Source organism: Rhea americana, unplaced genomic scaffold (genome assembly GCF_003343005.1).
Source record: "Rhea americana isolate MKP2758 unplaced genomic scaffold, rheAme1 scaffold_703, whole genome shotgun sequence".
Classification (NCBI taxonomy): domain Eukaryota; kingdom Metazoa; phylum Chordata; class Aves; order Rheiformes; family Rheidae; genus Rhea; species Rhea americana.
In genome coordinates, this window is record NW_028186872.1 from 8,158 (window position 1) to 23,947 (window position 15,790).

The 15,790-nt window shown below is 45.8% G+C and overlaps 2 protein-coding genes across 2 annotated transcripts in view; both read right to left on the reverse strand.

Moving 5' to 3' along the window:
* The window catches only part of RBM8A (RNA binding motif protein 8A), a 3,677-nt gene extending 3,329 nt beyond the window's left edge, over window positions 1-348 (reverse strand). The window contains exon 1 of the mRNA XM_085321721.1: window positions 252-348. Within this exon, the coding sequence (XP_085177847.1) occupies window positions 252-318 (67 nt within the window). The 5' untranslated portion in view covers window positions 319-348. The remainder of the gene's footprint in view (window positions 1-251) is intronic.
* Window positions 349-1,396: 1,048 nt separating this feature from the next.
* On the reverse strand, window positions 1,397-15,784 carry LIX1L (limb and CNS expressed 1 like). Its single transcript, XM_085321724.1, has 6 exons — window positions 15,720-15,784; window positions 9,769-9,932; window positions 8,535-8,675; window positions 8,001-8,096; window positions 5,920-5,997; window positions 1,397-5,732 (listed from the first exon to the last, which is right to left on the reverse strand). The coding sequence occupies exons 2-6, from the start codon at window positions 9,895-9,897 to the stop codon at window positions 5,490-5,492; spliced, it is 687 nt and encodes a 228-aa protein (XP_085177850.1). The 5' UTR covers window positions 9,898-9,932; window positions 15,720-15,784; the 3' UTR covers window positions 1,397-5,489.
* Window positions 15,785-15,790: the final 6 nt, after the last annotated feature.

The following is a 15,790-nucleotide window of genomic DNA, read 5'->3' on the forward strand; positions in this document are numbered from 1 at the left end:
GCTGCCAGGCTGGTCCCCAGGTCCGGGCTGGGCGCTGACAGGGGTGACACGACCCGAACCGGGTCCCCCCAGGTCCGGTTTGGGCACTGGCCCCGCCGTGACAGGGCCCGACGGGGAGGGGACGGCGGCCCGAACCGGGACCCCCGAGCAGGCCCGAGGGGAGGAGGCAGCAGCCCGAGACTGGGCCGGGCCGGGCCGGGCCCAGGCGGCCGGTGGGAGCGGGCAGGCTCCCGCCACCCCCTCGCCCTCACCGTCGCCATCCTCGTCCATGGCGAAGTCCTCGCCGCCCGCCTCATGTAGGTCCAGCACGTCCGCCATCTTGCCGCGCTCCCCGCCGCCGCCGCCGCCGCGCTGCACGCCGGGAAGCGGGCCGGAAGCACTACCTGGAGCCGGGCCGGGAGGGGCCCCGCAGGGCGCCGCCATCTTGGGGAGGGCGCGCGGCTGCGGCGCCATCTTGGGGAGGTCGGCGTTCATCATCGGGCCGCGGGCGCCATGTTGGGAAGGGAGGCGGCGTGTTCCTCCCTCTCCCCCCTAGCCGGGCCCACTCGCCCCTGGGGTTGCCCCAAAGGCCCTGCTGGGGTTGCCCCAAAGGCCCTGGCCTCGGGCCACCTTCCCACCCGCCGCTTTCGAGGCCCTGGGACGGCTTCGGAGAAGCCTCAGGCGGGGACCCGGCTCCAGGGGGACGAAGCTTCGCAAGGCCGAGTTCCTTTTCCTCCTTGGGGAAGGACGGCAGCAGGAGCTCAGCCCTCCCGAGACCAATTAATGCACAAACTGCAGGAAAAAAGGGGGGGGGAACCCTCCTGTCCTGGGGCAGGGGGGAAACGTGCTGATACTGTTTGCTGTGCAGCTCCTACAACCCTGAGAAGGCACCAGAAGGGCAGAGCTGGTGGGACACGTAAGGGACCTGACGGGTGGGAAGGATGAGGTTAAAGAAAAAAAAAAAGAAAAAAAAAAGACTTTAAGAGTGTTAAGTCGTCTCAAGCTGTTGGCTCCCTCCAGCGGGGAAAGCCAAGGGAAGAGCTCAGGCAAGGCTGGCCGAGCCYCGTCGCTCCCCTTGGCCGGAGAAGCGCCTCTTGTGCAGAGGAAAATCAGCTTGCAGCAAAGCCCGGCCGCGGAGGCTGCTTCTGTCGCCAGCTGCTAAGGCCAGGCCTGCCTGGCTCCAGCCCCAGAGTAACAGGCCCTAAAGCACTTCCGCAAGCAGAAGGAAAGCTGGAATTAAAGGAGGACAAACACTGGTCCAGCAAGAAACAGCACGTTGCCTGTGCACACCTGGGGCGGAAGCTGTAAAGGCTTGTTTGTCCCCGTGCACGAGCTACTAGCTAGGAAAGATTCAAATAACAAATCARTGGCAGGATTTGCCATTTCTGCCTCTCAAGAAAAGAGAAACCACCACAGCTACCCCAAAATCTATTGCTTTATTGTATAAAATTATACATACAAAATGCAACGATGTACTGAATGTTATGACATACATGGAAAAAAGGCAGGGACGGCACGTGAAAGGTGATTTATCATTTTAGCTTTGGATTTAACTATACAGCACAAAGATGACAAGATTTTGGATGCTGAAGAAGTTAGGATATTAAAGCTGCTGCTGCCACAGGWCRGGCTGAAGGCCAGTCCCCCTGCCCRCTCCCTCAGGATTTGGGAAAACGACATTCTAGGGGTATAAAGTTGTAATTTGAATAGAGGAAACAGCTTTATATATTTGCTCCTATTGAATATAAAACTGCCCAGGGCCTGCCTAGGCTTAGTGTTGTTCTGACCCCCAAAAGAAGGGGAAAAGTGGTGACACTCACCTACTACACAGGCTTTGTGTAGGGGTACATTCAGATGACAGAGGCTTAGCTGTTTTTGTTCATTACTGAGGCAGCTGCAACATCTTAAAACAAGCTCGATGGCTTCAGCAGCTACTTGTCCCACCTTTCTCAAAGTAAAAAAACAAACAAACAAACAAACAAACAAAAAAAAACATAAAGCTTTCCTTGTCCCTAGGGCAGGGGCGTTATCACCTTCCAAGCGGATCAGCAGACAAGAGAAACAGTGTCAGTTTTGCCAACACACAACTAAGGGTATATCAGGTTTTCACTGTACCTTCCCCTCCTGCCAGGATGTCCYATTTTACAGACCTGGGCTTTGACAGTGGAAACAACATAATCCTCCTAGATTTCTTTCAGAGCAGCTGCTGGCAGTAGTAAGGCATCTGAAACAGCTTGTGTACAATTCAGTGCTGCAGGACAGAGGAGAGTTAAGGAGACGGGCTTTGCTAAAACCATTAAGATCCCTACATGCAAAACACTAGTAAGCAATGCAAATAGCAGTGTGTGCAACTTCGGCTGTACTGAGAGTCCTAACACGTAGGGCACAAACTTTGTTCAGGAAGACTTCCTCCGCCCCAACGAGGTCTCTATGGGGAGATTTTGATTGTTAAGGTGCTGCTACATACATTTAAGTAAAGAATTTTCTAATCGAGAGGGCCTTGTACCACAACCCAAAAGCCAGTATTAATTCAGACAGCGGGGTGTCTGAAAACAATTCTCGATCCAAACTCCCTGCTGCACCCAGCTGTACTCAGGGACAAGGGGGTGTACAAGGTTTCCTGAATAAGCATCAGGATTCTTGCAGCAAGACTGCAYCAGTTCTGGCCCATCAACCTCTACAACAATAAATGACCCTTTTCAACTTGCAAAATTCAAGTGGACCCTGACAATTCCAGATCAGCCAAGAACTGGATGTCTCAGAACTTTCTGTTGTGTCACGTTTTCCATCTCATGTTGCTAGAGACATGAGAAGYAGCTAGGGTAAGATGAGAAATCCTGGTCTGTAATGCAGGGAAAAACACTGATACAAGTCAAAGCAACTTGAAAGCCTGGAGATGCACGGTTGGGTGCCAATCCTGCTTACACCATCTGCTCAAAAAGTGAAGTTTCTCAAGAGTTTCCCTATTTGCAAGATCAGGCTGTCAGATAAATCACCATTTCACATGACGTGTTGTAACACAATACGCAGGTGTGGAAGTGCTAATAGAAAGATGTTAGACTCCACACTATTTCTAGATCAGGTGATTAAATCCAAATACAAGGTCTAGATATTACCAACCTGTTAAAAAAAAAAAAAAACTCCACACCATTTACAATCACATTTATAAACGCATTAAACATTAATACTGTTGTGTAAAAAGGCTGCATATAAAAAAATATATAAAAACAAAATAGGTTTGTTAGGACAAGAATACAAAACTAGAATACCTACAGATAATGCATTTTTTTTGATCTTAATTTCAAAAAAAGACTATTGCTTGAATATCCACGTGCCTCTAAGTTCACACATACTCTGTAAGAGGCTGCTTCAGAGAAAGGAGAGGGTTGAGGGGTGGATGTCTATGGAAATAGCGAAAGCTACCCGTCAGATTCCCAAAGGTTTTGTACCTCTAGCCCAAGTATAGTCACTGGGGTGGGGGTGGAGGGGGAAGGCAGGGGAAAGGCCCAAAGAAACCTCAAAGCTGAATAGTGTGTTGAAGAAAGAAGTCTGTCTTCAATTTATAGTCCCACTGAGACATTGCTGGCTCTTCTGGGCTATACGTTAGGAAAGTAGGAAGCGATACAAGAATTACCTTGAACAAATCACTACTTCCTTGGACTGTGAATTTGAGCTACAGGGACACAAGCGTCAGGAAGGGTATTTTTTAATCTAAGCATCATACAGATTTAGTATTGATACRTATACTAAGAGCAGGGAACTATTCATTTAAAAAAAATAGTGCATATAGAGATTCTCAACTCAGCAGTGTTTTGTTCCAACACCACTACTGAAAAGAATGGAGCAAGCTCCAAAGCAGGGAGCCTCCAGCCCCAAGAGAAGCAAMACTCTTGTGGAACACTTTCCCTCCCACTCTGCAATTTGAGGCTATACTATATAGACACTATTGGCCAGAGGCACCAAACCTTTAGCCCACACCTTCATTTTGTACAGCCTAGCGATTCCCTTCCTCCCACACCAAGTTCTCGCAGGTTAACATTAAGGTGTGCTCTGTGTGATCTGCTGAAGATATCTGCAGAGCTACTCAGCTCTCTGCTAAGCAGCAGCTCTCCGATCCACCAGTAATCCTAAAAATCATCCCTGCCAACTATTTCTTGGGAGCTAGGCTGTGGAGAGCGCTGCGCGCTGTTAATTAGGCACAGCCCCTCTTGGCACAAGGGTCAGACTCCTTTACTCTGGCTGGTAGAAGCACAGCACAGTTCAGGCCAAGCACTATCTGAGCTTTTGCTGCTGGGGCTGGGTAGATCCTCTGTTTTGATTCAAAGGATTAAACACAGATCTGGTTAACAAAGACTTTATAGAAAGGCTCTTCAGGGAGAGTGGCTGCACAGCTCCCCCCTATTATTGCTGGCTAAGTCTGGAATTCTGGCAAGGCTTTTTAAATCTTCCTTGAAAAGGCCAAGTCCGACGTACGGTTTGGAAGCTACCCTGGAGAGAACAACGTGTCCATCTCTTATTTCTCACAAGATTTTCAAAAATCCTCATCTCCCCAGGCTAGTGGGAGAAGCCAAACAACTCCAAGGCTTGATTTCTAGCTGAGTAAACTGGCCACTCCATACCATCATCAACTGCTAGCATTTGGGACAGCCCTTTAGCATCTCCAGCCTCCTAGACTGGGTGAAACACCGTTAGGAACCCAAAGAGGATTGAGAAAGAGCATAGCAGGAGGCTGTCTGGTGCAGACTGATTAACTGCTAAATCCAATCTCTTAAGTACCACAGGATTTTTGTAGTTTGCTAGTAGGTGCGTTATTTACTTTGGAAATGAACTATAGCCTACCCTACAAGTGAAAGACCAGAGCAGGAACAGATCCAGACACCTGACAGTTGTAGGGGTAACTCTGAATCCTGCCTGAGCTTAGAACTGGAATTCTGTAGAGCAATCTGCAGACTTAAGTCTGACCAAACCAAAATCCCAATTTTAAATCCCTTTTATGTGCTTTGGAGTATTCCCCAATGCAGCTTACATTGYAGAGTTAAAAAGAATGCTTTTATTATTATTACTGTGCTCATCAAGAAGGAGTTTTGACAGAACCCCTTCTACTACAGAAGCAGAATAAAAAAGCAGGTCTGCACAACATGCATCAGCTCCAAAGAACAGAAGCTTCTTGAAGAAGTGCTACATTTCCACATAATACTGCCAATTACATAGTACCCATGTATACTGRAGGTCTTTAGTGTTAATACTAAAAGGCTGCATTTTTTAAATGCACTCTTTAAAGTGACAGAAGGAATTCTCTAGCAGATAGGAAGGAGAGGAGTAGATCTAAAAGCAAGTTTAAAAAGAAGTATAAAAATCTGTACAGGCAATTAAAAAAAAAATCTCTAAAATGTGCAAATGGGCCACAATTCTGGAAGAGGCATTACATGCGTTAAGTGACATGGGACAGATCCCATCAGTGTAGAGGTGTTAGTAGGCCTGGGGGAGTGGAATGACTTGCATACAAGAGTCTAGCAGTTGGAGGAGTGCATGCTCCCCAGCTGGCCAGCTGCCAGCATCAGGATGTCTTTCTTCTCCTTATGGAAACGCAGCTCCTTCCCAGCCAGGCGGGCTTCATCCAGCTCTCTCTCCGTTGAAGCCAGCTCTCTGGAAAGGGCCCCTGGGCTATTCTGCTCCCTGTTCACCCAGTCCATGGCCATCTGGTTCCTTATGTCATCATCCAGAGCGCGATGGGAGTAGTGAGCCAGCACTTCCTGGTAGTAATGGACATACGCAGGGGAGCTTAGGAAAGACAAGTCACTAAATGGGACACGCATTATTTAGTAGCATCTGGCTTCCTTACCAGCTAAGGAGCTTAAGGATGGACTTGTGCATCCTAGTGCACCTAGAGTACAACTGCAAAAGCACAGCTCGAGAGAGACACCCACAGCCCAAACTCACCTGCCGTGAGCACTGCCTCTCTCGCATGGCTTTGAGGCTGCCATTCCAGTGCAACAACTGGAAGACTGTCATCAGCTCCTGCAATGGCAAGAGACAGTCAGACTGTGGGGACACAGATTTTGAACAACAATAGCTTCTCAAGAATTCAGAAAAGGGTACCAGAGTTGCACACATGCACTAGCATACACGAGAGGTCATTTCAGAAGAGGCTGTAGCATTATGAGGAACAAAAGGGCGAGATAGTTTCAGGCTACTGGAACATAGGGTTAAAAAGGACCTTGTACCACCACACCCAGCCCTCTGTAATTCCAAGGATCACACACTTGGAAATGYATATGTATATACATATACATATATATAACTTCAGGAGTCCATAAACAAACCACTTCCAGCATTAGCCAACTAAGATTTATATTAAAAAGACGAGAAGCCACAGAAGGGAGACTGCAGGCATCATCAACGTCCTGGGAGCCCGGAAGCAAGGGCAAAGCCTGGCTCAGGCCACTGGACAAAATCCCTCTACCACATGAAAGGATTATCGAGGAGACAAAGATGCCGATGCTTCATTTTGCCCCAAGAACTTAGGATTCTGCATGCAAGACTCCCTCTGTCGTCTGCAACCTCAAAGCTAAATCAGCAGTCAGAACGGGTGACAATCCAATGTTTTGCAAACAAACATCTCTCTCTCTCTCTCTCTCTCTCTCTCTCTCTCTCTCTCTCTCTCACACACACACACACACACACACACACACACACACACACGGCCACATGAATCCTGCTTCATAAACTCACAGCAACTAGTTAGGCTTTCTAAAATACAAACACTGCCTAAGGAATATACATAACAGAGTCGCCCTGTGTAAACAGGACCATTAATATAAACACTTCTGTCTTCCGCCTACCAAGTATTTCCATTCAAGGGAAACGAGCCAGGCAAGAAGTCAGCTTCAGGAAAAGTTTGCCTACAGCAAAGAACCCCAAATACAGCAACGCAACAAACTTAAGGTGCCTACTTTAAGAAGCAGCCAAGCTTTGCTTCAGTATCCAGAGTACAGTGTTGTGGGTCTATTTCTCCTATTTTAAAAATCCAGTTCCTCAACAGATCAGTTTGTGCAATCAYAGGCAACTCATCTGCAAAATACTCAGTTGAAGTTACTTTTGAAGTCCATGTTTAATTTAAAAGGCTCCATGAATCTCAAAACACATTGATAACAATGTGTCTGTACGTGCTGGGACAGACATCCCACTTGACAACAAGGACAGAGCTCAAAAGTTAYCAAGTTAAATGTAGACTTCAGAGTGCTCTGAGCAGTCTTATTTACATGGGTGCCCTGGTCCCAGGTAAATATGGAGTGACCCATAGGAGCAATTTCCTCACAAAGGCTGGAATAAAGCCCAGAAAAATCTCTGTTCTCAGTCATCTGTTCTGCACTAACTCCTTCTGCTCCATTAACCAAAACTGATAAGTGTTATAACAGTTTCCCTCAGCAGTTTGTACTTTTCGTTTCACAGATGTTTTGTCATAACGAGAGACAGACTGAGCATATTTCAATAGGATAGGAAGACTGCTCAGATACCGCTGTGGTTTGAGRGCATGTCGCTACAGATCTAATCAAGACTCTTCATTTTGCAATCAAGATATCTTTGGATTAAAGATCTTCACCAGCTTTCCTAAGGAAAGCAAAATCTTCCTAATTCTGTAGGGTCAGGGTGAAAAACACAAATGAAACAGCTCACTCGAAAYCCTGAGTCAGGATAAGGGCTACAGTCCTGAAGCACCAACACCAATCCACTACCCCAAATTATCTATAATAGTACAACACTGGAAACACCAGTCATAACACTGAGCCACGTGAGTATTAAGAAGCATTTACAGAGAGAAGTCCAACGCAAAATATAGGGGTTAGTATAACAGCACTTGAAAATGTCACAAATCCTGAGCTGTATTCTAAGGAGAAAGTCCCATCTAGGATTGGGCATATGCAATATGAAGGCAATACCATACGTATGTACATGTATATACACATATATTACATCAAACATCCCTTGAACCATAATATTAATAAAGGTACAAGCAGTACCTGGAACTCCAGCATTGACTTTCCCTTGTTGGATTCCAGCATGAAGCGGAATGCACCAATTCCTGTGTTGGGATTATCAGCTTCCTCTCGATTACCCTGTAAGAGATTTCATACAAGAGCTGCAATTTCCGAGCAAGGGCAGCCCATCCATTAGAGCAGTAAAAATAATGCAATGCTTCCCTCACTAGAAACTTTAGTTTCTGGAAAACATTTGATTTAAGCAAAGCCAATCAAAGTATGTAATCCAATCACAGTAGAGACAAATGATTTAACATCTCAGTCTTACTATCCTGTCCTGTCTGAGCTGAAGGACAGCACATTCACCCTTGAAAAAGGAAGTGTTTAGGACCACGTAGGAGAAGAGGCAGGAGAACAAGAGTTAGAGCAATAGTTGAAGTTTTAACACTCAGAAATCACTGAAAAAAATTTATAAAGATTTCTAGATATAAAAGAAAGCTTTTCCTCCCACATTTTGGATTTTTCCCACAGTCAATCTGTCCCAATTGCAGCCATCTAGGCATTTTAAAGCCTTACGTTGAAAGATGCCAAGGCCTCTGAAACACTCTTCTCAATGAACTCATCTGTGATCCTCCGAGAGGGATGCTCGTTAAAAACTGAGTTCATTAGCGCAATCTTTGCAGCACTCCTTCGGGCTTCAGCTTTAGTTGGACAGAACTGAGGAGAGACACGCACCGTCAAGACAGAAAGGCAGCAGGAGGACTGAGATCAATTAGGCCCGACACACCAAACTTCCCCCAGACACACCAAATAGCTATTAGGTGGCAGTGTTGTGTAGTGTTGGAGAGCTGTGCTCCCCGACATCCTGAAATCATTAGGAGCTAGTTTTAAACCACAGCTATCCCAATCATGCTAAACACAAAAATTAAACAAGCAGCTGAACTCAGCACATAGTATTTGGATCAGGAAATGCCACCAATCAGATCGTCAACAAAACTAATTTGCTTCAAACCAAAATGTAACCAAATTACTCTGAACACAGGGACTGCTCTTCAGGATGAGTAGACCATTTAGCTGCTACAACTGTTTCTTTTGGAAACATTCTTCAAACCAAGACTAGAGAGTAACTGCCCAAAGCCACTACAGCAAAGGAATCTGAAACGCAGTCAGGATCCTTTGTGATTTTTGGACCTAAATCTTTTGGGTGAGGTATTTGGGTTGGACATTTTCMTTTTAACAGAAAAGGGGCAGAAACTATTGATCAAATGTTACAATTTGATTTCTAGATTCTTTTGGCAGCTTGAGGAGATGTTCTGGGTCAGATCCAGRGCCCTAGCAAGGAACTCTTACTCCACTAAATTGCCCAAACTTCATCCTRTAAATATACCAAACTGCTCAATCCTGTGAAGGATAGCTAGGTATTAAAAACAGTCAGTCCAACATTTAACAGTCTTCCTTGATACCATGGATCTTATCTCAGCACCCTCACACTGCCAGGGTCCAAATCAAGCACCTATAGGGAACACAGTACATACAGCAAGGTAACATTTACAGCCAAACTTTCTAGGATTGGAGTAGGGTAGAGTTTTGTAGGGGCAATTATGGACATTTATTAGCCAGTTTGAAATTACAGTCAGAGCCATGTCCTTCTCAAACCTCAACTTAGCAAAAAATGTTTACACTGTGTGCACCACAGGAAGACATCTGAGTACTCATTCTGATGGGAAAGGGAATTGTAAGGGCACCCAAGTCAGACTGCTTTAGAGAACATGCTACTTAGCGGAGACGGTCTCTAACCGAGTGATCCTACCTGGAAACTGCCAAAGCAGCTCCCTCCCGGTAAGGTGACATAGCAGACATAAGGGGGACTGTTGGATGGGACCATCTCGTACACCACAAGGGCTCCATTTTTCAGATCAGCTCCACGTGACTGCTTCATCTGCCAGAACTCCTGAAGGGCTTCCACAACATTCACTGGGAAGACAAAAATAGAACAGAAATAAGGTTAAAAAAAAATAAATAATTTTTTTTAAAAAAGGCCTGGGAGGCTGGTTTCCCAATGTATCACCCACAAGGAGCAGCCACATCCAGAAATAGAATGGCATGAATGTTAGTGCACTCCAACCTACACAAGCAGGGCCTTGCCCAGGGAGCTCAACTATGTCCGGTGTTAAGAACCGTCAGCTTCAAGGGAAGCTGTAGGTGCACAATGTCAACCTAAACACATTCCTCACAGTAACAAGGATGTAAAGAGAACCAGTGAGTTATACAACACAGCTTCGTACACAAAAGCTCTTTTCATTCCAGCAAATTCAGGGAAAAGCATTTACACGAGTACTTGAAAAAAGGTGCAATTTAGCAGGGGAGCAAGGCATTTTTTTTTTCCAAAAGGGCTATTAACAGGCTCAGCATGTTTACTCACCTGTCTCATGTGATTCTCAATATTGACATTCTTCTTACATTTATGATGAGAAAGATACTGCAAGTATAAAGGCCAATCACTAAAATAAAATCAGCTGACTTGTCTGGATAGCCCCTGTGAYGCCTGCATCCTTACTGCCACCGTAAGGGCAGAAACCACCTGCCCTTACACCAAACATCAAATACCTGAAATAGCTCAAAACAGTACAATGGAGATGAAAAAAAGTGACCTAAGGCAGAAGGCTAGCCAGCTGAGGCCTTCAGACACAACTCCACTGTAATTTGGGTGGAAGTGTTTTAACTGCAACATAATGACTGTAGAATAGCACAGAGGAGATGGAAATGGAAATAGCTAATAGGAGAATTGTGTCAGCATCACTCAAAATGGAAGGATGTGTAACCACATATAGCCCTGAATCCCTATAGCCATGAATCATATTTAGATGGCTAAAAATCAGAATTTAGTCTGATTTTTTCACCCCTATTAGGGAACCAAAGCCTAAAACATCAACGTTCTTTGACTTTAATAATCACAGTCCTTTCAAAGGAAATCACTTTTACGCAAGCATCAGACTATTCCAGAGCACTGAATTTGCTATCTGCGGTGCAAGCATACATCAGCTCTAATGACCCAGCACCGCTGAGAAGACAGCTATTCCACACCATATGTAGCCAATCAACGCAGACAGCCTTCAGGACAGTTTGTAGCCCAAATCCATGAGATTATATTGTTGTTACTTGAATAAGCATGTAAGAACTGCAAGTGTTAGTTGTAACACTAAGCCAGCTGTCCTGTAACTCTCAGCTTCGGATACTGAATGTTTTGAGAATGATTTTCCTTTGAGTTGTTCCAAGTTTACCTGCTCTTTACTTTGTCAAGGTTTGGGCAAGAGAAATGAATCTCACAGCTTCTGGTACTCCAAGTCCCACCAGATTTGTCCTAAGCTGCTTTTTATGCTGAAGAATTTGACATGTAGCTGTAGGAAAAGCCTACCCTTGACTCTTTTTCAGTACTCRTCTCCAACCCTTTCCCATCTCAGCAGTCACTTTGAAGTAAGGCAACCTGCAAAATAGATTAGGGCAACTCCTTGCTAATGCAGGAACATCTGTTAAAATGTCTCCACCCCAGCAATTACTTGCTTTTAAACTTACTTTTTAAACAAAACAAAAAGCAAGTATAAAAAAAAAACACCAAGTAAGTTCTCCTGCAAGGAGCTGCAAGAGAATTCATGCAGTGCAGATAACAGCAAGGCAGACTCACAAGCAAGATGTGGCTCCTGTTTTCAAAGTCTCCCAAGGTAAGATAAACAAGGAGGTCACTTCGAGGACACATACACATGCAAGATGCTAAGTCCATCATAAGCCGCCCTGCTTAGCTTCTTGGTTGCCCACACAGTGCTGTAATGCTTTAGGTCTCCAGCCAGGCAGTTTTCAGGAAGATAACTAGCTTGAACTTACTGCCTCTTATTTGTTCCAATCACTCTCCATAAAAAGAAGCAAGGCTTCAAGTCACTAGTGCAGGAGTCCCTTACTCAGTGTTTCACTCCTGTTTCAAATGCAGTCTTTTCAAGGCATTTGTTAATGAAGCAGTCACTTTGAATTATTTTCAAGCTTAGTTTCTTTTATTAAACATGCAACACAGGGGCAGTTTTCTACTGAAGGCTGACAAAAAGCCATATAAACAATACACAGTTCTTTGCCAGGTCTACAGTGCACCCATACGCACACAGAATTCACACACAGGCAGGCAAATTTCTCTATTGACAGTATAACTCATGCACATAATCCCCAACAGGGGATTTGGAGACAATGCTTGATTCAATAACAGCTTCAGAGACCATTTGGCACAGGGCAACAGAGACTCTGCAGCAACGACCACACACCAATAACTACAGAGAAAGTTGAGCTGTATCAGGCAATGCAAATTCTCATGACAAACTCAATTATTCTGAAAATTCAGAAAAATTACAGCTTAGCTTAACTAAATTAAGCCTGAGAAGCTGGTGTTAAGAGAAGGTTAACAAGGAAATGCTGTGCAATGAGCACACACACAGAACTTGTGTTTTCAGTTCAAGATGAGAGTCCTTCTATGTTAGACGCTGGCTATTTGTAATGCAGGGTACTTTGTTAGCAACTAGTGCAATAGGTCAGACAGCTGAGACGTATCCAGAAGAGGTTTCTTCCACAGACAGCAATCATTGCTGCCAGCTGCCACAGGGAAGACAATTTAAGGAGATTAGAGAGTGAAATACCTAATTGAAACTCTACAAAACACTTGAGAACAATATGCTTTTATAAGGCTGAAGGGCAGACCGTGTTGCTACGAATAGAGACCAACCCATCTGCCCCATCCTCTTCAGCATAGCTCCATCTACAATACTATGCATGTCACATCCATATTGAGCAGGCAAACACTGGCTGAGCGCTTCTTGCAGCATGCTAAATACCACAGTGCCATTGTCCATAGCTATGTGAAAAGTGAAATCCTATTTTTAATTTGCTCTAGATCAATGATTTGCAAGTTTTAAGGAGCCTGGCTAAAAAGCCCTGCTTCTTTACCCCCATCTTCCCATCATCTTAGTGCCTTCTGTACCACCATCACAAAACAGCAATACTGAAGAAAGARGCAGGAGATGTGAAGTTTGTTTTCCCTTTTCAGAAAGCATCCCAAATTCTGTTACATCTCATGCTTGTGAGTGTAAGGGTTTCTAGAAAGCAGGGACACCTTCTGCACCTTGAAGAATTTCTCATCTGATAAGGAACATGAAATGCAGGCTAGACAGGATGCTGAGAGAAAGATGGATGGAGGGTTTGACAGCAAGAGGTGCAGGACAAGGGTTKTATCTTTGTGTCTTTCACAAGGATTTCCTTGTTTAACAGGAAATCCAACATTTAAATAAAGGTATTTTAATGCCTGTAAGTAGAACAAGTCTTTCAGCCAGCTCAAAACTGGAATTCTTACTATCAGCATAATCAATATCCTTTCTGTTTGTTTGCATTTATGAGGGCCACCAGTGGCAGCAACTGGAAAGGCTGATCTAGAAACAAGTTTGCAGCTCGCCTGCATGGGAGAGACCCTCAGATTTACAAAGCACTGCATAAGCCACATGCGGCTGCTCTTTCCAGAGGCTTAACCAGCTCCTCCTTAGATTTGCCACTCAAAGAAAGGGGATGAAGAGAAGTTTGGAGTCAGAGACACAAAGCAGAGCCTGCTTTGACAATCAGTCATATCTGTTTATTGCTTTGGAGCATAACCCCGTATCCCCGCATTGTGTATATGATAGCACATCTGACTTGCATATTAAACACGGAACAGTAAGTGATTCCACATGGTGTCGAATTACTCCTGAGCCAGAAGAGCAGCGGTTCCACTGCATTCAAGTCACACTGACTGCCAAGCATTTACCATTTGAAAGTGCACGACTGTGTCTATTGGACCTGTTGCCATAACCGGAAGTCGGGAACTCAAAATAGTTGCAAAGTGTCTCCTTTCGGGTGGGGTGGAAGATTCTTTCCATCACAGTGCCAGTAAAATATGTGTTTTAACCTTTTCTCTTGCTTCCGCACTTTTCTTCCAAGAGGACCAGATGGAACGTACAAGAAATCCAGATTTGAGCCTATTCTGCGGGGCTCTCACATGAATGGGCGCCTCTGAGGCGACACTGGGAGCCCCACAGAGATGGAGTGTGGTGCATCCCCACAACAGCATCCTCCAGCAYGCAGTCTGTAAAGCAGTGTTTTTAATAGGTAAGATGCAGCCATGCAAGTCATGGAGCAGAGGGGCTTCTTATGAACATCACTGCCACCAGGAATGCCAGTGATTGCCCAGCAAGAGCCCTATTAGCTGCTAGCTTCATTTAAAAGTGACCTTTTTTTCATCCTAGCATTACATAGCACATAAAGAAGTTATATACAGAGGACTAAATCACTAACATACAAGTAGAATCATCAATAAAAACACCCTTCACTTTCTCTTAGTTAACCATTATCACATGTTTACCTGTTACAGGTACTGTGTAAGTGCAAAACCTACTCAGCTTTAGACCATGAATTAAGGATTTGTCTCYCCACTCAAGCTCCTGTGCCTGTCTGTGGTCAAATATAGTTGCATACTCCTACCTTTTCTTCTCTCCTTAATGCCTACTCTTACAAAAGAAAAAAGAAAAGTCCAATTAGTTATCTGGAAACGATTGATATTTTGAAAACAGAAGTTTGCATTTAAGAGGACACACAGCTCTTTAAGAAAAACAGACCCATTAATGTTTCTCAAGCTTGACCTCTAAAACCACTAGACTCCTTAGGGAAAAAGCAGATYCAGAAGAACCACAGCCTCAGCCATTTTACTTTGAGGGTCACTTTACTCACGTCCTCATTTTTGGCACGAGCAGCCCCAGAGAGAGCAGACTGGAACAGGGATTCGCCTTGCCTCTCTACCCTCATCTTTAACACAGCCCAAAACAGGGCTGAGGTGGGTTATCAAAGCTCTCTGCACCCTTTCTGGAAGTCTGAGAGGAAGCTTCTCAGCTACTGTTCTCCCTCAACAGGCATCAAGACAGCAGCAGACATCTGAAAACTCTCTTAAGTGGCACAAAAATGCTTTGTACCAACATTCAACCTAATGACAATCACCACGAGTGTCTTGGCTACCCTTTTAGATCCCTCACACATAGCCCACGGACAAACTGAATATGCCTAGGATAGGGAACATCAGGATGCAGCTGTGGGAGAGACTCCTGACCCCCCTCCTGCAGCCAAAAGGGTGCTCAAAGCTCAGTGGGAGGAAGCAAGAGAAAGCAGGGCCCTTGCCCTGTGCTGCTCTAGGACCAACAAGGCTGCAATGAAAATTCAGTGCAATGCAATCTCCAAGTGCTTAACCAGGGAAGGAAGAAGGGCTGGAACAGGCCCACACCTGAAACACAGCTGCCTTATGTCGGAGAAGGGGGAAAAACAGCACGGAACAGGGAAAACAGGTTACAACAGGGATGAGGTGGGGGAAAGAGAGGAGGAAGAAGGGCTTGGTCAGGAGAACCCGGGGCACAAGGCTGCGAGGGAAACCTCGCAGATCCTACGGGATGGGAGAGGCCCGAGCTCCAGAGCAGGGCAAGGGCGGTGGAGGGGGGAGAAGGGACAGAGAAAAGCCGCCAGGCGCGGGAGGACAGACCCCCGCTGCCCGCGCTGACGAGGGGAAGGAATCAGGGAGAAGAGAGCTCGGCCTGCGGGGGGTGACACGGGGGAAAGCGGCGGCCCGGCTCGGGGAAGGCGCGTCCGGGCCGCCGCTCGCCGCTCCGAGGCGCGGCCGGCCGGTGCCCCCCGCCCAGCCGCCCCCTCCGCCCCGCTCACCGCGGCCGTAGCCCTGCGTGTGCTTGGCGAAGCTCCTCACCACCGCCTCCACGGCCTCCCGCAGCACGGCG